At 51.0% G+C, this 24,512-nt stretch overlaps 1 protein-coding gene across 1 annotated transcript in view; it reads left to right on the top strand.

Moving 5' to 3' along the window:
• Positions 1-24,512, top strand: part of LOC112964386 (microtubule-actin cross-linking factor 1-like) — a gene marked incomplete at its 5' end in the record, with an annotated part of 65,557 nt that overhangs the window by 25,383 nt on the left and 15,662 nt on the right. The window contains 31 exons of the mRNA XM_026062438.1: positions 623-784; positions 977-1,147; positions 1,973-2,139; positions 3,602-3,761; positions 4,228-4,554; positions 5,231-5,315; positions 6,268-6,509; positions 6,982-7,188; positions 8,677-8,796; positions 10,583-10,690; positions 11,048-11,266; positions 11,858-12,061; positions 12,930-12,938; positions 14,066-14,297; positions 15,047-15,273; positions 16,307-16,429; positions 16,535-16,636; positions 17,066-17,167; positions 17,274-17,447; positions 17,554-17,709; positions 17,867-18,064; positions 18,734-18,862; positions 19,193-19,366; positions 20,202-20,357; positions 20,516-20,722; positions 20,855-20,974; positions 21,202-21,371; positions 21,593-21,752; positions 22,462-22,656; positions 23,606-23,734; positions 24,138-24,281. Coding sequence (XP_025918223.1) covers positions 623-784; positions 977-1,147; positions 1,973-2,139; positions 3,602-3,761; positions 4,228-4,554; positions 5,231-5,315; positions 6,268-6,509; positions 6,982-7,188; positions 8,677-8,796; positions 10,583-10,690; positions 11,048-11,266; positions 11,858-12,061; positions 12,930-12,938; positions 14,066-14,297; positions 15,047-15,273; positions 16,307-16,429; positions 16,535-16,636; positions 17,066-17,167; positions 17,274-17,447; positions 17,554-17,709; positions 17,867-18,064; positions 18,734-18,862; positions 19,193-19,366; positions 20,202-20,357; positions 20,516-20,722; positions 20,855-20,974; positions 21,202-21,371; positions 21,593-21,752; positions 22,462-22,656; positions 23,606-23,734; positions 24,138-24,281 — 5,079 coding nt within the window. The remainder of the gene's footprint in view (positions 1-622; positions 785-976; positions 1,148-1,972; positions 2,140-3,601; positions 3,762-4,227; positions 4,555-5,230; positions 5,316-6,267; positions 6,510-6,981; positions 7,189-8,676; positions 8,797-10,582; positions 10,691-11,047; positions 11,267-11,857; positions 12,062-12,929; positions 12,939-14,065; positions 14,298-15,046; positions 15,274-16,306; positions 16,430-16,534; positions 16,637-17,065; positions 17,168-17,273; positions 17,448-17,553; positions 17,710-17,866; positions 18,065-18,733; positions 18,863-19,192; positions 19,367-20,201; positions 20,358-20,515; positions 20,723-20,854; positions 20,975-21,201; positions 21,372-21,592; positions 21,753-22,461; positions 22,657-23,605; positions 23,735-24,137; positions 24,282-24,512) is intronic.

The following is a 24,512-nucleotide window of genomic DNA, read 5'->3' as shown; positions in this document are numbered from 1 at the left end:
CCCTCTCCAATCTTTTTGTTTTTGGAAGCTTTTCCCCACCGGATTCCCGGGCAGGATTGTGCCAAATATGTGGCGCGATAAACGACTTGCACATTAGTTGCCTATTGCCTTTGTCTTTCGAAATGCGGCTCGGTTCCCAGTGTGTGTAATTTCAGCGGTTAACACAACTTTCATGGGAGTCAGGTCTCGCTTCTCAGCAGCTTCACTGTGAGAATCGCTTGGGTTTTTCCCCGGGAGAGTTGTTTCCAAACCCACTGGCTGACCACAGCCAGTGCTCTAATCTCTGCACCGCTTTCCTCTCTCCACCTCATTCCTGGAAACGGTGCTTCAAAAAGAGGGGATTTACCCCTTGGAAAGCAGAGGTGGCCGCGTGGAGATGCCCAGCTGTGCTCTGCACCGGGGAATGCTTGCACCATTCGTATCGCTGGGTCAAGCCAAGGCAGGCGCTTAAACAAACTTACACAACTCGGTCAATAAAATTGGTGCAACACAGAAAGCAGTAGATGCTGCATCTTCTCTTGAGAAGAAAACCTAATGTATCCGTTGCATGATGGAGTCAGGGGATTGAAGAGCAGCCTACAAATTATAAATATGTTTCCTCTCCCATCCTTCCCTTGCCCAGATGTTCCAGAAGGAGCAAGTGGATCCTCTCCAGCTGAAACTGCAGCAAGTGAATGGAGTTGGTCAAGGGCTCATCCAAAGCGCTGGCAAAAACTGTGACGTCCAAGGGCTGGAACATGACATGGAGGAAATCAACACCCGCTGGAACACCCTCAACAAAAAGGTGAGCGCTGAGGGAAGGGGCTGCAGCTGGTCCCGCTGGAGCCCACGGAGGCTCGCTGGGGTCCCATAGGAGATGGGGGGCATCACCGGGGAGTCGGGCTGAGATAAGCAGCTGAACCTCTTCCCCGACTGGGAGGGAGATGCTGCACTGCTGTGCCCCATCACCGCCCTGATGGTGCTCTGTGCTGTGTAGGTGGCCCAGAGGATTGCCCAGCTCCAAGAGGCCCTGTTGCACTGCGGGAAGTTTCAGGACGCCTTGGAGCCCTTGCTGAGCTGGCTGGCAGACACCGAGGAGCTCATCTCCAACCAGAAACCTCCCTCCGCTGAGTACAAGGTGGTGAAAGCCCAGATCCAGGAGCAGAAGGTAAGCAAGCAAGGGATGACCGGCTGGCTACCTTGAAGAGGGGCCTCTGGRTAGCCAGGCAGTAATTTGATCCAGCAGTATCAGATGAGGTGTAGCTGGGAAGTCCACAAGCCTGCTTCTTTCACAGTGGCTGTCCTGCAAGTTCCCCACATCCTAGTGTTACAAACAGCCAGCTTCTTTGCCCAAACTGGCCATTTCTGTGGTCAAAATCACCAGCATTATTGTCACACTGCCTCTTGAAGTTTGCTGCTGGTTTTGCTGGTTGCCCGTGTTTTTCCAGCCCTAGACTTGGTTTYATTTGTGCTGATAATTTTGTTATGTCAGGAGCAAGCTGATGTTATAGTTACCAGTTTGGGTATTTGGACAAAATGAGTATACAAACTGTAAGAATTGACCCAACACACACTCGTGTTTATGAAGATAACAAACCTGGGTCAGAGCCTGCTTTTATGAACAAGCAGATGAAAGTGGTAAAACGTTTTAAAAATGAATCTGTAAAAAGGCTTGGTCTGACATATTGAGACTTTGAAGAAGAAATTTAAAGTGAAAGATTAAAAAAATTGATCTTGATAGATTTTGAGGGGGTGATGGGGAAGCGTYGTAAAACTTCTCTGGAACCAGAAGTGCTTTGAATCTCTTTTGAGCTGGTTTCGATGGTGGAGGAGAAAGACGGTGTGGGTATCCCACTCGGCTGGCTCTGGTCTCGRTGCTTATTGATGCTTTTCGGATGCATGTAGAAGTTTGGTATCCCTGGGAGGAGGAAATAGTTCTGCTGACTCAATTCGATAACTTTTGTCCTCCTTTGTTCTCCTGCTGCTGTTAAAGCTGCTCCAGCGACTTCTGGATGATCGCAAAGCCACGGTGGAGATGATTCAAGCCGAGGGTGGGAGGATAGCGCAGTCAGCCGAGCCGGCAGACAGGGAGAAGATCGTCTGCCAGCTGGAGAGCCTCGAAAATAGATGGGCAGGATTGCTCAGCAGGGCGGCCGGCAGGTAAGAGCTGGGCAAAGAGACCTCRTTGCCCCTCGGCTTTAACGGGGCAGAGGTTTCCCTGTGCCCGCTTGGTGCTGGCAGCAGTGTTTTACCCCTTGCACTGTTTGAATCCTGGCTCATCTCTTGCAAACTCCGCTGCTTTCTCCTGAAATCTGGGCTGCGGGTTTGAGGTCGGAGCGCGGATGCACCGCTGCTGTTGCTGAGACGTGCCCAGCTCCGCCGCAGCTCCGCCGCGTTCCCGGCGGGATCCTTTGCGGACAGGTTGGATGGCCCAAACAGGCAACCATGAGCTGTGCCATCCTCGGAGGGTCTGCTTCACTGCCTTRGTGGGCAAAACCAAGTGCAGGGACAGTTTGTCCTCTAATTCGTGGCGCCTCAAAGTTTTACAGAGCTTGATTATTTGCTTCTATTAGAGGAAAGCTAATTTGTGACAAAAATGTCACTGTTTTTGYTCCAGTGTTTGTTATTTTGCGTGCTGGCTAGGCTGGAGCCTGGCTCGCTGGAGTTTTGTTGCTCACGTGCACTGGTCAGCTAAACAAGAGTTTGTTTAGGTAGTTCCTGCCAACGTTGGCCGTTCAGTTTGCCGCAGGTGTTAACTCACTGGTCAGTCTGYGATCGTGGGATAACAACACCTGGAAAGCATGCGGAGATTTCTTTGCAGATACATCCTGGAAACAACAGCTGGAAAACATGAGAAATCAAAGCCTGCTTTGGGAGGTGAAGCAGATAGCAGCGGTTTACAATGCTAGGGAAGAGCTCAGATTAAACAAATTCCCTTCAGGGGATGGATGTTATTTTTATTCCTTTAAGCTTTTAACATTTAGCTTTAGTGGGAACATCCTGTTGACACCTTTCTGCTGCCTGAATCTCATTTACAAGTCGCTTGTTGCTACACAAGCTAAAATGTCGGGTTAGGAGTCACTTGTGAGGGCCAGATTTGACCTCCCAGTGCTTTAGATGGTTGTAGACGAGATGGACCGTCCATCTAACACGTGCACCAGGGCCCAGGTGTCTTTGAACAGAAGCTCTGAAACGCTGAGGGCCCCCCCACCAGCTGTCTGTGGTGGAGGATCTCTAAGAGAGTGACGTTAAAGAAAGGGAAGTAGCACAAAGGGAGCCTTTCTGCCGCCTTTGCTGGGAGCCGARCTGGGCCCTAAAGGAACAGCTGCAGGAAAAAGCTTATGCCGCAGTTTCCCCCGCTGCCGTTTGTGCTTGGATCCGCAGCTTGCCTGACAAGGTGTCTCACCTTGCGCTGAACACAGGCGCTTCTGTTCCCTCTTTCTATTGCTTTGGTTTCTACGGAATTTCCGCTCTGGCTTCTGGTTCTGTTGAAGCCCACGAGCCGCTTCCTTGTGCCAAGCCGTATTGGCAATCGGCTGATGCTTCGGCTCTGAGCTGCTTCCCTTTCCAGGCTCCAAAAGGGGAGCTGTTCCTTAGCTGTTTTCTTACGCTCCCAATTTAGGCAGAAACAGCTGGAAGACATCTTGGTTCTGGCTAAGCAATTCCATGAAACCACGGAGCCTATTTCAGACTGGCTGTCGGTGACGGAGAAGAAGCTGGCCAACTCCGAGCCCATCGGCACCCAGACCGCCAAAATCCAGCAGCAGATCAGTCGCCACAAGGTAGGGCCCCGCGCATGAACCAAGAGCTGCTGGTGGCGGTGGTTGGTGTCAGGTCTCTCCCAGATGGATGTTTCTGCYGTGCTGAGGTGGTTTTGGCATGAGCAAGTTTGTCTGGCTTGGTGGTGATCAGAGAGGTTGTCCAGGCTGCATTAAACCAGGAGAAGGCTTCAAACCCYAACGCTCTCTTTGCTCTTAGCCCTGATATAAAGTATTTAACCGATGTCTTTGCACCTCACAACAAATGTATCTGGTTCCGGATAGAAAAGCCATTCCTGTTTTTGTTTCTTTTAAACTTTCTTTTTTTTTTTTTTGATACACTTTGCCCATTCACGGGTGGGTTTTGCGTCTCCGTTGTCCAGTTCAGTTGCGTTCATTGTTTCTGTTTTCCCCTTATTTTTTTCCATCTCATTTTTTTTTTTTCACTCATTTTTGTTTCTGTTGTCCATTTTGTCCTCCTGGCTTTCAGGCTCTAGAGGAAGAGATAGAGAGCCACGCGGCCGAGGTGAATCAGGCGGTCAGTGTCGGGCAGTGCCTCTCCTCCCTGAGCTGCGCTGCGGAGCAGCGGCTGCTGGCAGAGAAGCTAGACTCTCTGCAGGGCCGGTACGGCGAGATCCGYGACCGGTGCTGCCGCAAGGCTGCGCTGCTCGAGCAAGCGCTGTCTAATGCTAGGCTCTTTGGGGAGGAGGAGGTGGAAGTGCTCAACTGGCTGGCTGAAGTCGAGGACAAGCTCGGCTCGGTATCCGTAAAGGATTACAAACGGGACGTCCTGCAGAAGCAGCATGCTGACCAGCTGGTATTTTCCGTTTTCTTCCATATTTATGTTATTGATTTTCATTGCRTTTATCTGTTTTATGTTTCTGGTTTGACTTTAATTTTAACCAGCAGTGGAACAAGCTTTGCCTTTCCAAGGCTTGGAGACGTGTAAAGAGATTTCATGTGTTAAAAACAATAATTGCAGCCCCAAAATGGGTTTCGGGGGAGAGGGGTGGGTGTGTGGAAACTTCAAATGATTTGTTTACTTTGTGAGCAGTGTCTGAGCATGCTTGGCCACTGTTTGCCTTTAGAAGGCTGGATGTTGTTTCCAAGAATGTGAATTTGAAGAGCCCGGTGGGGTTTGCTGAGCTAGGCTGGCCACCAAAGAAGCAGTCTGTTTCTGCTCCATTAGGGCCATGTAAACCTTGTTAAGAGCTTGTTTATGTGTAATAAAAGACTGAATTCTTCAGTGTTACATGAAGGTTTGGGATGGTTTTGCTCTAAGGTTTGCACCTGTGGGTCCCATAAGTCTCAATATGTCCTATAGCAAGAGAAGGTTGGATGGACTTGTATTTTATCTGTTGTCCACCTTCCTATGTTAGATAAAGAGCAATTCATGCTCTCCTTAACATCGGCCTCTGTCCTGCACTGAGCAGCCTGCAGGACTYGGGGACCTGCCTGCTGAAGGATAACTACAGTTTGTTCTTTCTGCCCAGGCTCTGAATGAGGAAATTGTGAACAGAAAGAAGAATGTGGACCAAGCCATTAGAAACGGGCAAGCTCTTCTGAAGCAAACCACAGGTAACGAGAAGAGCCAAACATGTTCTGGCGGATGTCCAGGCTCTTCCATGCTCTGGCAAAGGCACCAGTCTTTGTGTGGTGCTTTGTGTTAGTTGGGAAGTCCGTGGTCTACAGTGACAAGTTGTTGGGAGAAGACTGTTCTCCCTCCAATCTGATTTCCTTTTGGATCTTCTCAAAGTAGCTGCTCCGCATCTAGATCCAGTTGCTGAGCTGTGCGCGCTCCTTCTGCTTGGTAAATCCTGACTCTCAACCCCCAGCTTTCTGAGCTGGGATTCCCACCATCTACGTGAGGTGCTTGGTGACATTCAGCACTGAGCAGCCCTGTAATGTGATGTAGGATCTTCTCTTTGTGTCCAGCTGCTAAATAGCATGGAAAGAAGTTAAAAATACGCCAAGCCCTTTCCTAATATCGCTTTCCCATGCGAAGCAGTTGTCGCTGTTGCCACGTGGGTGTGAGTTTATGTTTATGAGTGGGAAGGAAGGTCGGGGCAATGTGTTCCCTTCAGATGTGGTCTGCTCTGAGCAGATGTACAGACCTCTGTCCTTGTGGGAGCCATATAGCAGGAAGAGTAATTGCAAAAAAATTGGCTTGCAATTTCTTGTCCTTTCAGAAATAGGAGCAGAGAGTGAATTGGACCTTTTCTTGGAGCTGTGACATATTAGTTAAGAACTGAGTTCTGGTGGCTTTAAGGTTTATTGCAAAGCAAGGTTTCACAGCTTGCTTCCTTTCTATTATAGGAAGGAGGTGGAAATTACACTAGCTGGTAGGAAAATGTCAGTTCTAAGAGTAGCTTCATGGCTGTAAAAATAGGCTTGTTAGTCTCACTGAGCAGAAGAAAAGTGAGACTGAAAGTAGCTATTTAAAATGGGAGCACAGGGCAACTGGCTGCTTAAACCACCCCCCGCAAACCCTTTAGATGGGCATCATTTACCCCGTGTCTTTGTCTTGCAGGGGAAGAAGTGTTGCTAATCCAGGAGAAACTGGATGGGATTAAGACCCGCTATTCGGACATCACAGCCACCAGCTCCAAGGCGCTCCGGACACTAGAGCAGGCTCGGCAGCTGGCCACCAAGTTTCAGTCGACGCACGAGGAGCTGAACAGCTGGATGAGCAAAGTGGAGGAAGAGCTCACGTCCAGCGGAGGACAGTCACCCGCTGGCGAGCAGATACCCCAGTTTCAGCAGAGGCAAAAGGTGAGACCTGTCGGAAAGCAGCGCCTGGACATCAGGGGCGTCGAAGCTGTGTGGGAAGAGAGCCGCTGCGGTGGCTTGCTCCCTGCACTGCGAGGACAGGAAGGAACTGCAGAGGGGAGGAGAGGGAGCGTGAGATACACAGTCTTGGAGCGTGTAACGTGGGGACTGGGAATTGGGGAGCCGACCGCTCCCGGGCTGTGCCGAGCAGCTGGCTGCTGTGTGCTTTGTGAAGCTGCCCTCCGCCTTGGTCTCCTCGGCTGTTTACACGTCTCCTAGCAAACGGCCTAGCCGTCGGGGACCTGCGGATATTGGCTCGGGGTGCTGGTGCATAACTTGGAGATCTCGTGCCAGCACAGAGCACGAGAAGAGCAAGGACGCAAACCGGCTGGGAAGCCAGCCGCGGGTCTCCCAGTAGCTAGGTGTCACCTGCACGGTGCTGCGAGCGATGCGGGGGTGTGTGTGTGACCCGCAGGAGCTGAAGAAGGAGGTCATGGAGCACAGGCTTGTCCTGGACACTGTGAACGAGGTGAGCCGAGCGCTGCTGGAACTGGTTCCCTGGCGAGCCCGCGAAGGGCTGGATAAACTCGTGTCAGACACCAATGAGCGCTACAAGCTGGTCAGCGACACCATCAAGCAGAGGGTGGAAGAAATAGATGCTGCTATTCAGAGGTCTCAGCAGGTAATTTAATAACCTCGGCCGCCTCTTTTTGCAGCAGCCTCCAGAAGGGGTTCTCGGAAGAGGCGCAGCGAGTGACTCACCCCGGCCTCGGTCCGAGCAGCATGACTGTAGCGGGAGAAATGATGAGCGGAGCTTGACGGGAAGGCCGGAGCTCATCTCTGGCACCCGGAGATGAATGGGCCCGCGATTAGTGTGCGATAGTGTTGCTGAGAGCGCTGAGCTAGTTTCTGACCAGTCCAATTGCATGCAGTTTGGAAAAGAGAATTCAGAGTCTCTTGAGGCAGTGCTGTATTTTCCCTTTCTGCTGGCTTGTGCTTGCATTAGTAATGTAGCTTGGGTAAAACCAGTGACAGGTGACTTTCAGGCCTGGAAACGTAATCCTCTGTTCTGATAGCATGGGGATTTGTTCCAGGGTAACAGTCTTCTCAAAAAGACTTATTCTTTATGGATTGGAGTTTGCGGATTGCCATGAATAACTGCCCTTGTTAGCTTTGAACGCCAACTCGAAAAGCTGAGCGTGCAAGCAAAATTAGCATGTAAAATAGAGGAATCCCTTCCCCTGCGGACGCAGAGGATGCAGAGAAAGGCAGTTGCTTCCCTGTGCTCTGCTCTGCTGARTGCCCGTGTTGCAGTGATGCTCCGCGCTTTGCAGCCAGCTACAGGAGCAGTCCCCTACGGCGTGGCTGACCGCCCGGCTCTTCTYGACGCACGGGGGCTTTCAGTCGAGCACCGGTGGCCTGCGCTGGCAAACTCGCCTACGGCTGGGGCTGTCTCTGTGCTTTCGGATGTTGAACGGCTCCACTGCTGGCCTTTCGAGTGCAGGGTCGGGGTGTATAGGGCTTCCATTTGTCTTGCAGAAAAGTCCTGTTGCTTTAAGTGTTTGTGACAAGATTATAAATGTAATTTGTCGTTTGTTCCCGTGTCAGAGAGAGCAAGGTCTCTGCCTTGGCCTGCACAGAGCCGGAGCAGAGCGGCTCGCTGGCCGCATGGCCATCGCTGTGCCGGGGTCACTGTTACTGCCCGTGTTAAACAAAAAGGGGCAGTTGTTGCCAGCTGGGGCAAAAGGATAAACCAAGAAACCTCCAGGTTGAATAAAAGATAAACCTGGACGGTTTGTCCCCGGATGCAATGCAGGGAGTGAGACGCGGTGGCAGGCGTCAGCACCAGCGTCCTGCCCTGTCCTGTCCTCCTGCACCCTCCCATGTGCCCGGGCGCGGCGTTTGTCCCGGTGTCCCACCGGGTCCCCCCGCTCTCGTGTCCTTGCCAAGGGCCAGACCAGGCCCCGCTGAGTCTCGTTGCCCCTTTTGCCCGTCGCTGTGCGTCTCCCAGCCGCGTGTGCAGACCAGCGCTCCTCCTGCAGCGGGACCTGGACGCCGTCCCCRCCGGCACGTGGGCAGCCCCGTGCCCTGCTTGCCGCGTGCGTGCCCRCCGTGTCCGTGCTGCCTCTCGCTAACCTGTTGCGCTCCGTCTCCTCTCCCTGTCCGCCAGTACGAGCAGGCTGCCGATGCAGAGCTAGCCTGGGTTGCTGAGACCAAACGGAAGTTGATGGCTCTAGGCCCGATTCGTCTGGAGCAAGACCAAACGACAGCTCAGTTGCAGGTGCAGAAGGTATGTGTAGCATGTGCACAGCACCCACCGTGGCTGCATGCCGGCCCGCGAGCTCCGGGGAGCAGCGGCAGCGTTGTTCCTCTGGGCCGGGGGCAAATGCAGCGAAACGGCTTATTTGTGTGCAGCAGCAGAGGGAGACGGCGACTCGCCAGTGGGAGCAGGGCAAATCGTGACTGTGCAAGAGAGGAAACGTTGCAGATAGCCCAGTGCTTTAATTGAACTGGGGGGAAGAGCTGAACGAGTTTCGATGTGCATGTTCAAGGCAGTTCATGGACAAGGATGAGAGAGACGGGCGAGTTGTTTGGGGGAAAGACTGGGGTCTGATGGGTGCAGCTCAGCGCRGCTTTATTCTAGAGAGCTTGGCAGGTTGGGATAGCTGAGCCCAGCGCACCCCAAGAGATGCAACACTTGTCCTTGGTGTACGGAAAAGGAAACACAGGGGGAGAAGGAGGATTTAGACAAATGAAGCGTTGGGCTTCTAACAGAAAAAGCCTTCAGATGTTCAGGGTGCCGGATGAACTGTGCACGAGTTAAAAATACTGACCGAGCTGGATGTGCACAGCCTTTGGGTGAAGTCTGCCGCTCTGACCGCGACCGGCCACGCTGTGGGTCGCACAACGCTGCCGTCAGAAACCCTGCCGTGGCGGCTGGGTCCTGCGCCCCTCCAGGCTGTCCCTAGCACGTAGCTGTTGAGGGCCGGATCGTTGCTCCTGCCTGGACTCCCCTCGAGAGCTCTGCCCCTTCTTAAGGCTTTCCCCGTGACCGTTTCAGCAGCTCTACCTGCGTCCTGCTGGAGCTGACAGCAGGAACAGTTTAGCRAAACAAATGTATTGATTAATGAGGGTACTTTTACATCTGCTTTTTTGCTCATTGTTCCCTCCAGTGGGGGACTCTTGTTTCCCTCATGGCAGCCAGACTTGGAACAAAGAGAAGCTGGTTTTTTATATCTCTGGGATGAGATCATGCCTGAAAGAACGTGCCCTTTAAATAAACGGCTCTTTTCTTCCTTTACCAGACTCGGCAATCAGAGCAACATACAGGCTTATTGGATTTTGTGCATTTAAAAAAAAAAATCATTGTTATAATGGAGAGGGACTGAACCGTCGAGCATTAAGTTAAATTGAGCTCCACTTGAGTTCCCGCTGCTTGTGGATATTGCTAATCATGGGGACCCTGGGGACAGCAGAGTTATTGGTAGATGTGGTTCTGGAGAGTGCGGTCTCAGGGGTCTACAGTATTCACTAAACTGATCTCCTGCAAATAGGTCTTGGAGCTGCTCCTTTCCAGGTGAGGAAGCTGAGGCAGGAAGACCTGAGGAAGGGACTTGCACAGCAAATCTGGGCTTTACATTGTACAGTGAGGCACAACAGACTATTTCTTGTTAGATTTACTGCTCCTTGGCGTTTCTGTGGAAGAGGCCGCACGTGAGATACTCCAGCTTTCTGGTGGGCAGGAGGAATGACCTGGATGTGGAAGTTGCTCTGAGCCTGACTTGATCTCTAACTTCAAGTGCCTTTTTGGGGCCTTTGAAAGAGAGAGGTTAAAATAGATGAGTAATGAGGACAAAAATTCAATAATCTGCTAGGGCAGCCAGATTTTTGGTGTGCCAGGGGACACGAGCTGAGTTGTGCGTGATCTCTGCTGTGCTGAGTTTTGGCAGGATCCCTGAGGTCTGCTCCCCGTTGCGACAGGGCGAAGGCGGGAGGGTGCATTCGAAGGGCTGGGGAGGGAAAGATTGGCGTTTGTTCTGATTTCTTTCCTTTCTTTGGACATTTCCTTTCTCCAGGCTTTTTCCATCGACATTATTCGGCACAAAGACTCTATGGATGAACTGTTTAGCCAGCGCAACGAGATCTTTGGGACGTGTGGGGAAGAGCAGAAAGCTGTTCTCCAGGTAAGTCGTGCTCCGATATTCAGGGGGAACAGGGAGGGCAGAGAGGAGAAAGGCGAATGCTCAGCTCTTGCTCTCTCTCAAGTGGTTTAAAATTACTCCATCTTTAGYAATTCCCACCAGTGACACTTAGCAGAAATCTCTCTACATTTATTACTCTTTTATTGCAGCATTTTTATTGCAGTGTTTATGGAGGGGGGGGACAGCAGTGATTTCTTAGGCTGCTTTAATTGGAATTACAGCTCATGCACATGGAGCACCACCAAATGCATCTTCTGCTTTTCCAGCTCACAGCAGGTAGCTGGCACTTTTACCGTGCCCTTTTGCATCCGTCGCTAACTCTCCTCCCCTTCCTTTTAGGAGAAAACAGAGTCCCTGGTGCAGCAGTACGAAGCCGTCAGCCAGCTCAACTCGGAGCGCTACGCTCGCTTAGAGCGTGCCCAGGTCTTGGTGAACCAGTTCTGGGAGACCTACGAAGAGCTGAACCCTTGGATTGAAGAGACGCAAGCCCTGATTTCGCAGTTGCCCCCTCCAGCGATCGATCCCGAGCAGCTCAAGCAGCAGCAGGAGGACATGAGGGTAAGGAGGTAGCCGAGTTTGCAGCTCCTACGCCGGCTATCAGGGAATCGGCTCTTCCATTTAAACGGAGGCGCAGCACTTGCAAGGTCAAGTGTGCCTTGTGCGTGGGTCTTTTTTCTGATGGATTTTTCCAGTTTTCCCCAGTCTCTTGCTTTTGGGGATCCTACTTGCGTAATACAACGGCGTCTTGAGCATGTCATGCGAAAATCACCAGAAGAGTTGGAACGACTCTTAGTAAAATACAGGATAAACCCAAGGGAGCCCGAGTGTCTTTGGGTCTTTTGCCTGATTGTGGCAGGGAAAACTGCACTGGGCTTTTAGGGTGGAGAGATGCCAAGGAAGTTTTTCTCGGGACGAGCCCCGCTGGGCCGTGGGGAAGGGCCCCGCGCAGGGCCGAGTGACGGCAACGCGCAGCGAGGGAAGCGCTGAGTACCGTGTGCTCGCTGTAGGCTGCGTCAAGAGATCCGTGGTGGGAGTTTTCGCTATCAGATAAAATCGTCGCTCTTTGAGCGTGAAATAAATAGGCAGCGGCCTTCAGTAGGCTTCTAAACAGTCGTCTGGTTTTTTTTTGTTCCCCTCCCCATTCCCTAGCAACTGAGAGAGTCTATTGCTGAGCACAAGCCCCATATTGACAAGCTGCTGAAAATCGGGCCGCAGCTCAAGGACCTCAACCCCGAGGAAGGGGAGATGGTGCAGAAAAAGTACGCGACGGCGGAGGCCATGTATGCCAAGATCAAAGAGGAGGTGTGCCAGCGGGCCCTCGCCCTCGACGAAGCCGTCTCGCAGTCCACGCAGGTAGGCGTCGCGGGCGCAAAGCAGCCGCGTTACCCTAAGGGCTTATTGCGGCCCCCCGGYGAAGGCCACGTGCTTCCAGGTGCCGTTTTACACTGGGGCTTACGATTTTAAAACCCATTTTCAGGCCCRATGCGGTCAGGCACCCTCAGGGTAGCTGTCAGCCGACGGCAGGGCAGAGCTCCCCGCCGCTCAGCGCTGGCTGCAGCAGCGGGGGAGAAGCACTTGGGTTCTTGACGTAGTAAATAGAGTAATAAATTTTTACAACCTCAGTAACGATGCTCATTCAAAGGGGCTGCTTTGGCATCGGCCCAAGTTGGAAGGTCCCAGAGAGCCTCTTTGAAGAGCCTGGAGAGATAAGTTTCATTTCTGATAAGTAAAGCGCTGCTGGATAGGCAGTGAGCCGCAGGGTCGTTTGTACGGGAGAGTCAATCGTCGTCTCCGGGGCCCGGGCATCTGTAGAGGACACCTGCAAAATCCGGGATTGCGGGAAGAGATATGAAAAGACTGGTAGAGATCATAGGCCTTAAAGTTCAGAAAGGGGGTAAAGAGTTTGTCACACGCGCTCAGGATGTGTAGTTTGTAGTCATGTTTCATTTCACCCGCTGTTACTGTAGCACAGTTGGTTTTTGTCATGTCTGGGGGTTTTGTTGTTTTTTTTGTTGTTTTTTTTTTTTAATTCCTGTATTGTTTAGTCACTTCTCTGGGTTTGCACTTGTATTAACTCCGAGTTTTTCCCCCCCCCCCTCCTCTCCCGTCTCATCTCTCACTCACATTGTGGGATGTGTTACCTTTGTGTGTCGCTGCCTGTTCCCGTCTTCCCCACATGGTCCCATTTCATTGTTGTGTTGACTGCGCCCCACCATTGCAGATCACGGAGGTAAGCCTCGCCACGACCGACGTGCACTTGCGCTCCCTCTTGGGCTGAAACAAGTCTTGTTTTACACCCGGATTTTTGGTTTTGGTCCGCGCACAGCTCAGTGGAATGGGCTTAAAGAATTAGCTCCGAGGCCCTGAAATCACAGCTCTGAGCTGGCTTGTGTCGCGTTGCCGTGTGTGGTTTCAGCCGTGGCCAGCTTCCGCCGCGAGCGCTTACTGCAAAGCTGAGGTTTTGCTGTTAAAGGGGTTTACACCGACGCACAGAGCTTTCTGCTCTCGCTGAACTTGCCGGTTTGCTCCTGCTTGTGGGTGAAGCCAGTGTGCCCATGATCAGCTTTGCATCAAGAGCCTGTTTCACCTCTGCTGTCAGTGTGGGGCGTGGGGAAAGGAGATGCTGGTGTCCCAGCAGCACGTGGGCTGCAGCCGCAGTAGGGCGCTGTCCTCGTCCTCAGCAGCAGAGATGATCTCAGATCTTGAAGGCCAAAGTTGACTTAAAAAAAAAACCCTGCCAGCCCCCCTTCCCTTATCCCTCCTGGCTTTCTGATTCTGCTAGTGTTGAAGTCTCAGCTCTGTGGCAGCTCGCTCTACGCGCATGCGGCCTCCCACCGTCTCGCAGTAACTGCGTCAAGGTGGTTCCCTCACTGGCTTTGCACTGAGCGGAGACTTCCTTCGGCACCAAACACAGGCGCTTTTCCAGCAGCATCTTTGCATGGATGCTAAAAGAAAAGAAAACAAAGCAAAACAAAAAAACATGGGATTCAGTTTTCCTGTCATGCTGCACTTTTGCAAGAAGTGGGGCAGCAGTCAAAATATGAATTTTATAGGGTTGAATATCACGACAAATCACTGCCGTGTTTGGTTCAGTTGCCCGGGCTGGCTCTGCGAGCATATCTGCCTCACGTGTTGTTTGACTCCTCGGAGCTGGCCCAGCCTGAGGCCGTGAGAAGCAAATAAAAGCAGGGGCAGGCATGAACGGGAGGCTGCAGGTGTAACTGCTGTTGCAGGCAATGTTTGTCCTCTCTAGAGAGGCCACTGGGTGCAGCGCTGAGGGGCTGTTGCACACGCTGGGAGCGATGCAGCACTGTTTAATCCCCTCTTGCCCGCCCTAACGGACTCGCTCCTCTCCAGTTCCACGATAAGATCGAGCCGATGCTGGAGACGCTGGAGACCCTTTCCTCCCGGCTGCACATGCCGCCCCTCATCCCCGCGGAGGTCGATAAGATCCGGGAGTGCATCAGCGAGAACAAAAACGCCACCGTGGAGCTGGAGAAGCTGCAGCCCTCCTTTGAGGCTCTGAAACGCCGCGGGGAAGAGCTGATCGGGAGATCGCAGGGAGCAGACAAGGACCTGGCAGCAAAAGGTATCTCAGGGTGGATTCAGTGGGAGACATTTGCTGTTGGCATTGCCTCAGCTTCTCCATATCCTGCCCAAATCGTGGCTCCAGCCCCATGGGGACGTCCCAGGGGTATAYTTCAAGGATCTCCTGGCCCTGGAGATGTTGGGTTCTCTGTGTGCAGGTACCTGGCGTTTGCTTCCATCTGGAGCAGGCAGGGGCTGTCAGCCAGAGSAGCAAGAAGCATTTGTGACTGCTCAGGCCAAGGTTTAAACCCAGCCTCGTTCAGCCATGAGCTGTTCTCTCATGGCAACTGCTGGTGGCCTCTGTGAAAGGGTTTGTTGGTGTCAATTCAATCCTTAATGGAGGGGAGGAACATCCCCAGCACAAAAAGACCTGTCAACACAAATGACACTAATTGGCACCTTCGTTGGCAGCTCAACAGGCAGCTTGTGAACTGAGCGAGCGTAGACTTCACGCTAGAGGTGGCCAGAACAGAGGTTCATTGGAGGAGGCTGTGTGGGCAAATTTGTTCTGAACTTGCCTGCCCATAAATAATAGCTTTATTTCTGCAAGTTGGAGTTTCTCCTGTCCCTCAGTGTCTCTCTCAGTTAATGCTCTGACAGTCCTGGTCATCTTTAATTCATATTAGAATATTCTACTGGCTGTTTCTAAGTGGAAAGTGTTTGCAAAATGCTTTGAGTTGTAAAACAGTTTCCTAGAGGCAAAATAGGGCAGACTCCTTCGTCACTGATTGTTTTCATTCCCTTCCTCAGTAATCCAGGATAAGTTGGATCAGATGGTCTTCTTCTGGGAAGACATCAAAGCTCGGGCTGAGGAACGTGAAATGAAGTTCCTCGACGTCCTGGAGCTTGCAGAGAAGTTCTGGTATGACATGGCAGCCCTCCTGACTACCATCAAAGACACACAGGACATTGTGCACGACCTGGAGAGCCCAGGCATTGATCCATCCATCATCAAGCAGCAAGTGGAAGCGGCAGAGGTGAGGACTATGGGGCTGTATCTCAGTCTGGAGCCTGTTTGCACCCAGCTTGTAAGCCAGATTGGGATAGATCTTAAATATGGGCATGGCCAAACATGGCCATAAAACAGTTTTGTAAGCTGTTAGTCTGATTACGAAACATTATTTACATTGCAATTTGGAACTGCAGGGAAAAAAAGCAGAAGTGTATTTTACATATCCCCCCCCACTCTCCAGCTGCTCATGATCCAGACAAGGAAATGATGTTTAAATCACTTTATCTGCTACTGTTTTGGAAAACTGTTGTCAAAGCATGTGGTCAGAGTTGTGTGCCCACTTGTTTTGAGTGATGTGGAAGTTTGCATGGTTCTGCTCCCGGTCGATGTAGAAGGCATTTGAGTGCTGTGTAGCGTGGGAAGCGTATATTTAGATTTTGGCTAGATTGGAAATAACTAAAGCTGGACGGACTTGGATATGTATGTTGTTGTTTGGTTGTTTCAAATCTTGTGGTGACATCCACTTTGAGTGTTTGAATATCGACTTGACTTGGACCTTGAGGAGCAGGGATGTTACTTTATGCATTGCTCTTTGCTAAGTTTGTCCTTGCCATTTTTATTTTCATTTTATAACCATTCTGACTTCAATTTACAACCATTAAGTCTTGAAAAATGATTGCTGCATTGACGAAATGCTCCTGAAAACAGCATTATCTGCGGTGAGGCCAGTTCAGGCACATGTCAAGTTAAATACAGATTTTTTTATTTTCGTTCCCCCAAACCCTGCAAATAGCAAGCAGCATTGCCACTGTGACCAAAGGAGGAGGCAAAACAGGCTGACCGTGGCAATGCTGGTGAACAGGAAAGCCATCTGTGTGCTTCATAGTGTGGTGGTGGTGGTCTGGCTTTGGGCTGGAGGTTACGAGAGTTTCTTCAGCCAGAAGGCAGGACACCACAGAGCAGGAAGGACTCGCCATGCTTCAGCCCTCCCATACTCATGTACTAGGGGACTTTTTGGAAGACCGTTTAGCAAATAAACATTTTTGTGTTATCTGCAGACTATTAAAGAGGAAACGGATGGCTTGCATGAAGAGCTGGAGTTCATTCGACTCCTTGGAACTGATTTAATTTTTGCCTGTGGTGAAACCGAGAAACCAGAAGTGAAAAAGAGCATTGATGAGGTAGGAGAAACAGCAGCCTCTCATTCAGATAAAATCAGGTAAGTGCAAGTGGGAGCTCAAATGGAAGAGCATAACAAATTTTGTGGTCAATCTTGTGTTCTGCAGATGAACAAYGCATGGGAAAATCTAAACAAAACTTGGAAGGAGCGGCTTGAAAAGCTCGAAGAAGCTATGCAGTCAGCTGTGCAATACCAGGACACGCTTCAAGTAAGAGCCAGCGCTAAGTTGTTCGTGGGRCGGGTGAACTTAGGATCATTACTGCGAACCTCTGCCCCCAATTACACGAGGCGTTGCACAAATGCAGAGCGCAAAAATGTCTCCTGTGCAAGTGTTTCCAGCCTCTGTTAGAGTCCGAGCTCTGCCACCAAGGAATAGAGCAGATATGTGACTCCATTTGTCCTCCCAAATCCATCCTCATTTCTGCACAAAATGGGAAAATGAGCCTGACTGTAGTCAGCTCCTTATGTTGCAAGTGGGAGAGAGGAGGCAGAAGAGCTTGCAAAAGCATGTGCTGGCCAAGCAGACGTCTCTGTCCAAAAGCAAAGATGTGTGGTTGCAGGGTAACAGATATACCTGCCCCGTTTCCCGGACCGGCGGTTTGTATTTCCCCGCGTTAATTGTGTGCCCTCGTTTCAGGCAATGTTTGACTGGCTGGACAATGCTGTGATTAAACTCTGCAACATGTCACCYGTCGGCACTGACCTCAACACAGTTAAGGAGCAAATGAATGAGATGAAGGTATGTGAGTGGAATCAGACTCGTTCTCTGACGCTTCAGTTGCGTTGCAGAGCTCACGCTCAAATGATTCATTTTATTCTGGTTTTTGTCCTGCTTGTTTTGGCAGGAGTTTAAAATGGAGGTTTACCAGCAGCAGATTGAGATGGAAAAGCTTAATCATCAAGGTGAACTGATGCTAAAAAAAGCTACGGATGAGACAGACAGAGACATCATAAAAGAACCACTGACAGAGCTGAAACATCTCTGGGAGAATTTGGGCGAGAAAATTGCTCACAGACAGGTACAGAGAAAATCTGGGCTCTCGGAAATGCAGAGTTGAAATTCACTCGGATGCTTCCCCTCCTTCCTGACTTAAACTTTCTTTTTCCTTCCCTGTCATTGAACAGCATAAGCTAGAAGCCGCTCTTCTAGCGCTCGGCCAGTTCCAACACGCATTAGCGGAGCTGATGGCCTGGCTGACCCACACCGAGGAGTTGCTAGATGCACAGAAACCYGTCAACGGAGATCCAAAAGTCATCGAGGTTGAACTCGCAAAGCATCATGTGAGTACTCCTACTCAGGGCAGTTTTTAATCCATTCCTGATGCAGGATTTTATTTTACCTGAAGAGTTTGAGTTGATTCGAACCCGTGAGAGAGTGCTGGAATTAGCAGGCCATTTCAGAGAGAYGTCCAACGTTTACCCACCGTGTCTCGTGTAGGTGCTGAAGAACGATGTTCTGGCCCACCAAGCAACCGTGGAGACGGTGAACAAAGCAGGCAACGAACTCCTGGAGTCGAGTGCGGGAGATGATGCAAGCAGCCTGCGAAACCGCCTGGAGAAACTGAACTCGTGCTGGGAGTCGGTGCTGCAGAAGACAGAGGAGAGGGAGCAGCAGCTGCAGTCGACGCTCCAGCAGGTCAGGGACGCTCCTTGGGGGGATTCACATGGGCAGAGGAGAACTGTTGAGGGCCTGCTCCTGTTTAATGTCCCTTCCCAAAGTGAAGGTAGAAGAAGTTAGAGACCTTGGACTTTTTTTTGTGCTAATTTTTCATTTGGTTTTTTGTCCGGGAATGATTCTCTGCCTGCCTGGAAGTGCAGCAAAGACCAGGCATTTCTGCTGCAGGATATGAACTCGGCAAGGTCAGAGTTGACCTCCCGTCTTCTGCTGTGTGGCACAGTTATGGAGTGCTTTGCTTTTGCTGTTTTTACCTCAAAATAGTCCACGTGTGTTTGTTATCCTGAAGTGGAAAATTATACCTTTTTAACAAGAAGATGAGGCTTGACGGTGGAAGGACAAAGGCTCTTTAGAGAGTGGCTTTTTACCTTTTCAGGCCAGAGACACATTAGCCTCAAAGTGAGATTTAAGAGCCAGCAATTTTTTGTTTGCACAACCAACTGTGTTATGTTTATTTGCCAGAGCTGTTGTGTGGTTAAGGAGGTACCATGTATATCCCTCCTTAATGTGCTGTCAGATTCTGCTCTGCCTCTTTATCTAGTTCTGAAGCAAACATAGCGCTAACCCTGGCGCATGATCAATGGTGCCTGATGTCATCTGATCCATGGCCCATTATATGTTCCCTCACAGGCCCAGGGTTTCCATGGTGAGATTGAAGACTTCCTCCTGTGGCTAACGAGGATGGAGAGCCAACTGTCTGCATCAAAACCCACAGGAGGTCTGCCAGAAACTGCCCGGGAACAACTCARTGCCCACATGGTAATTTCTTCATAAAGATTTGTAATGCTTCTAATTCAACCAGTTTGTCTGTCTGTCAAATCTCAGCATCGAAACTTCTCCGTTATGTGGCAGAGTCTGATGGGGAGGAGACGAGTGCTTCTCTGGTCTCTTCTCTTCAGGGTTACAGATAAGTTTGCACTTGATGCCTGGGACAGGACTTCACAGCATTACTGGTTAAGCACCTCTCTCTGTGCAGAGTGACCCACTGCTGTCACTTTGCTGTCTGCCCTGAATTTCCTGAGTTCCAGCAAGCCGTAGCCCCTTCTCTGAGCTCTTTCTCTAACGTCTTTGGTGCTCCCTTCGTTGCAGGAGCTGTACAGCCAGCTCAAAGCCAAGGAGGACGTGTACAGCCAGCTTCTGGCCAAGGGGCGACTGATGCTGCTGAACCGCGATGACTCGGGCTCTGGCTCGAAGACGGAGCAGAGCGTAGCACTGCTGGAGCAGAAATGGTGCCTGGTCAGCACCAAGATGGAGGAGAGRAAGGTAGGGTTTGCAGACAGAAGCCATCTGCTCTTGCCCCCCACAAGCTGATCAGAGAGCAGACGCTCCCTGCTTGCTGCCCTGCTTTCCCAAAGGCGATGTTACTGCAGTAAGTGGAGCTAGTCAGGGCTGGAGATCAGGATTATTTTTTAGACCACCTCTCCCTTGGTTGCACAGGTTGAATTTGCCTTCCAAATGATGCTGAGAGCCAAGCTGTTATTTTCTTAGATAGTCATAAGAGTTGGTTAAATCACATAGAAAATGAGAATTGCGTTTGAATTAATTTAGAAGAGAGGCGGGAAGAAGGCTCCTGCGGCTCTGAAAGGCACACTTTGTTGGTCCTCTGAGCGAGACAGCCGGCCAAATTCTCCTCTGAGCTGACTCCATTCTCGTGTTTTGGCTAGTGATGAGATAAAACAAGGGACGCTGTGGCCTCAGCCCAGAATAAATTTGTGGTGCTGCAGCTGTTGCCATCGAAATATCATCCACCTTCCATTTCCTGAGCAGCTCTTCCCATGGTGATCCRTTTCTCGGGAAGCTGAGGGTGACGCAGCTGCTCGTGTGTCGATAATGGAGTTCTCTCCTCTTTCATGTACAATTCTTGCCCGTTTGTTTTGAAAGAAACCGATTCTGCAGCGGGCCGCTTTCATTGAAATCGCCTCCCCTTGGTAAACAAGTCATGTTCCCTGGCCGAACCGATGAGGTTCCCATTAGAGGCTCGTTTCATCAGGGACACAAAGCCTGCCTCTGTCTGTGAAACCGCAGATTGTGAACTTTAGCGCTCTGTGTTTCCCCCCTTCCTCCCTCTCTCCCTCCCTCCCTGCGTCCGCGGCGGCAGTCGAAGCTGGAGGAAGCGCTCGCCCTGGCCACGGACTTCCAGAATTCCCTCCAGGACTTCATCAACTGGCTCACACTGGCAGAGCAGAACCTGAACATCGCGCCCCCGCCCAGCCTCATCCTGAACGCCGTGCTGGCCCAGATCGACGAGCACAAGGTACCTGGGGGCTGGGAGCGCCCGGCTGGCTCTTCCCAAGCAGAGCTGAGATGTAGGGAGCTGGAGCGGCACCTTCATCCTCCCTGCCTGCGTAAGGCATTCGCAGGCCTGTCCGGTTCTGCTCTTTGCATATCGGAGTAAATTTTTGCTGTTCTTAGGTGTTTGCCAATGAAGTGAATGCTCATCGGGATCAGATCATCGAGCTGGATCAAACTGGGAACCAGCTGAAGTTTCTCAGTCAAAAGCAGGATGTGGTTCTGATAAAGAACCTGCTGGTGAGCGTCCAGTCGCGCTGGGAGAAGGTCGTGCAGCGCTCTGTTGAGAGGGGCCGAGCTCTTGATGATGCCAGGAAGAGAGCCAAGCAGGTGAGAAATATGGAAAGGGTGGGACAAACCCTGAGGTATTGCCAGCCTTGAGAGACAGAAGGTTGTGAGACAGAAAAGGGACTGGGGAAAGCATCCATGTTAAGCTTCAAACTTCCTCCTATTTCATTTCAGTTCCATGAAGCTTGGAAAAAACTGATTGATTGGCTGGAAGATGCAGAGAATCACCTGGACTCTGAGCTGGAGATCTCCAATGATCCCGACAAAATCAAGCTCCAGCTCTCCAAACACAAGGTAGAGTTTCACTGAAGGGAAAGCAGAGCTTTCTGGCTGGGGTGGAAGGGAGCTTCCTTGGGAGGGAGAGCAGGGCAGCAGTGACAAATGACATGTTCCACCTTCATTACTGCAATGGAAAATGTATAGCTGTGGATCTACACAAGAGAGCCATTTATCTTCCTTGCAAGGTCAGGCCTTCTAAAGCAATTTGTTTTTCCCTTCCCTGTGTCTGGTTCTAAATGTAGGAGTTTCAGAAGACTCTGGGTGGAAAGCAGCCCGTCTATGACACCACAATCAGGACTGGCAGAGCCCTCAAAGAAAAGGCCTTACTTCCAGATGACACTCAAAAACTGGACAATTTGCTAGGAGAAGTCCGGGATAAATGGGACACCGTGTGTGGCAAGTCTGTAGAAAGGTAAGTCCAGCCAGAACCCTTTACAAGCAGCTCTCATTTGTCAAGGACCATCATCAAAGGGAAAAGCAGAGCAGAGGAGACAGGATGGGAGGTTAGACCGAGGTAATGTGGCAATTAGATGTGATGGGTGGAGGAGGTCACTGGGCCGTAGCAAGAGGAGGTGGGTGAAGAGAGAAACACTTCCTGATTTCAGAAAGTTCACATGGATGTTTGTTTTTCAGGCAGCACAAACTGGAAGAAGCCCTCTTGTTCTCTGGTCAGTTCATGGATGCTCTACAAGCCTTGGTGGACTGGCTCTACAAGGTGGAACCACAATTAGCTGAAGACCAGCCTGTCCATGGTGACCTGGATCTGGTTATGAACCTGATGGATGCTCATAAGGTGAGAGAGCCTTTTCCAACTCTTCTCCATGATATGAGCAGAGATTGTGTTCCCCAAATGCCAAATAATGGAGGAGCCAGGGTTGGTACCGCTCTGCAGAGCTGCATGTCTCAATGCTTTGGTTTGCTGTGGTGGGCAAGGAGGGCAACAACAAGGCTACAGGACCTGGAATTCTGTTCTTCCTAGACATTATCAGACAGATCTATTGAGTTTTGAAGAGGTAGCTGAGTTTATAAGCCTCTGTAAACTTTGGTCTTGGCAGTTTTCTCCAGCATGTCTTAGAAATTGGCACTCCTCCTGCTGGATTAGGTCATAAGTTCAAATCCCCGGACAGGGCTTGGGCTTCTGTTCAAAGCAGCTACTGCGCTGCAGTGTGAGCTCCTTGGCTAGGACCTGCCCTCCTCCAGGTCATGATCGTTTCTGCCAGTGTTTGCAGGATGCTCTGGTGGAAATTCCAGGCTCCTGTCCTCCTCCGAGTTTTACCTTTGCTGGGAGTGCTCAGGCTGTCCACATGCACTCATACCAAAACATTTTCAGATGCTTTGTGTGATACCTAGCTCCCAGCCTGCCCTTATCCCATATAACTGGGTTGTGGTGAACCTGTGATGTGCACCCAGGAGGGTGGGTGTAACCCATGTTACAAACCATTTCAACTGCGACTTCCCTGTTTTTTCCCCCCGGGACTGACTTCTGCCCTCTCACCCTGCAGGTCTTCCAGAAGGAGCTGGGGAAGCGCACGGGAACGGTTCAGGTGCTCAAGCGCTCTGGCCGGGAGCTCATCGAGAACAGCCGAGATGACACGACCTGGGTGAAGGTGCAGCTGCAGGAGCTGAGCAACCGGTGGGACACAGTGTGCAAACTGTCCGTGTCGAAACAAACCCGCCTGGAACAGGCCTTGAAGCAGGTAACCAAAGGCTACAGGTGGAAACTCTGGTCTTTGAGAGTTTTCTCTGTGCTCTACTTTCCTGCTCTGGAGTTTGGTACAAACGCCTTTGGAGAAGATGTCAGGGGTGCTTCCTTCCTGTGCGAAGGTCCTGGCCCTGCCAATCACCTGTGTAACCGGTGCCATGCCCTTTAACCTCTCTGTGCCTTTATAAAAATGGGAAATAGGTCCCCAGGCCCCAGAGGAACATTGTCAAAGCACTTTCGGATGTTCTGACAGGACAGACCCACGTCAGTGTGTTGGTGCCGGAAGCACCTCCCTCACCCTGAGGATGGCTGAGCAGGACACGCCAGTCCTGCAGCAGTTAATGGTCAGAACTGCAAAGCGGTGGGATGGCGTCAGTTATTTACTTATTTTTTCCCAAAGAAGAGCCATTGAAGCCTTATTTGAAAAGGAAGGATGAAAAGGGCTCACTGATGTGCACAGCAGGCAGACAGGAATAACCAGGTGATCAGAGACTATTCAGACTTACATTTGCTAATGTCCAGTACAAGAAAGAGACCTAGATTAAAGCTTAAAGAAAGTTCAAAAGGCTCATAAGTAGGTTTTATATCAAGTAGGCAATTTGCAGCATAAAGTACAAGATGCCAAATTGATCAGAATACAGGTAGTTGTGTTGTTTTAAAAAACATCCAGTTCTTCAGTGCCGCTGATGCAAAGGAGAGGGGAAGGGAGATGCCCAGCCTCTGCCTGTTGATTCAGGCTGGCCTGCAGGAGTTCCTGGGAGCTGTAGGACTCTTGTGCTGGTGCTGTACAAATCCAGGCCAACAGTCAGTCAGGTCTTTTTATTTCCTCTATTTTTTTTAAAAGACCTTTTCAGCCCCTTGTCTCTACAGCTCTCAGCAGTGAATCAAACGCCGCGTTGCTCCGGCAGGAGGAGGACTAACGCGTGTGCTCTGTGTTGCCATAGGCAGAGGAGTTCAGGACGGCTGTGCACATGCTGCTGGAGTGGCTCTCGGAAGCCGAACAGACCCTCCGCTTCCGGGGCGCGCTTCCCGACGACGCCGAGGCGTTGCAGTCTCTCATTGACATTCACAAGGTATTGGGCAGCTCTGAAACGCTCCGAAGGCACACTGGGACCCGGAGCTGCCCTCAGCGGAAAGGGTGGACGTTAGGAGCAGAGGGCAGCTCATTGCCTTTTCTTTTTAAAGCAGCATAAGGAAAACTTGTAGGCAAGAATGTTTCAAAATAATCCATTTGGGCCTTGTTTAAGTTCTTGCTGTTTGAGGGGTGTGAAGGGAAGTTAAACTGGTTTTGTAGTAAAAGACCCCAGGTGATTAGGAAAATGATACATGCTAAATAAACTTGATGAAAAGTGTTTTTGTGCAGAGCTTGCAGGTAGGTGTAGGGTGGARACTGGAGAGGGGGGGTTGGAGGGAGCTGGATTGCCATTGCTGCTGTGCCAGCCCTTCACGTCCTTCCTGTGGACATCCTCCTTCCAGGAGTTCATGAAGAAAGTGGAGGAGAAGAGAGTGGATGTGAACGCGGCAGTGGGAATGGGAGAGGTCATCCTGGCCGCGTGCCATCCTGACTGCATCACCACCATTAAACACTGGATCACCATCATCCGAGCCAGGTTTGAGGAGGTGAGTCCCCGGGCCGYGCTGACCGGCAGCCAGGAGGAGCATGCTCTCGCTGCCAGGATGGTGACGGATCRAGCTCGCGGGTCCTCCTTTGGACTCGGCCAGGATTTGCTCCAGAGTCRCTGTAAGAGATGATGGGGTCTGGCCAGCCAGGATCAGCTCTGAGAAAGCACGTCCCTTATCTAGGGAGAGATTGCTGCCCTGTTCCTGGAGTAATGCCTGTGCTCTTGTCTT

This window comes from Apteryx rowi, unplaced genomic scaffold, assembly GCF_003343035.1.
Source record: "Apteryx rowi isolate R43461 unplaced genomic scaffold, aptRow1 scaffold_190, whole genome shotgun sequence".
NCBI classification, from domain to species: domain Eukaryota; kingdom Metazoa; phylum Chordata; class Aves; order Apterygiformes; family Apterygidae; genus Apteryx; species Apteryx rowi.
Note: the sequence above shows the minus strand (reverse complement) of the source record. Positions and strands in the feature narration are given on the sequence as shown.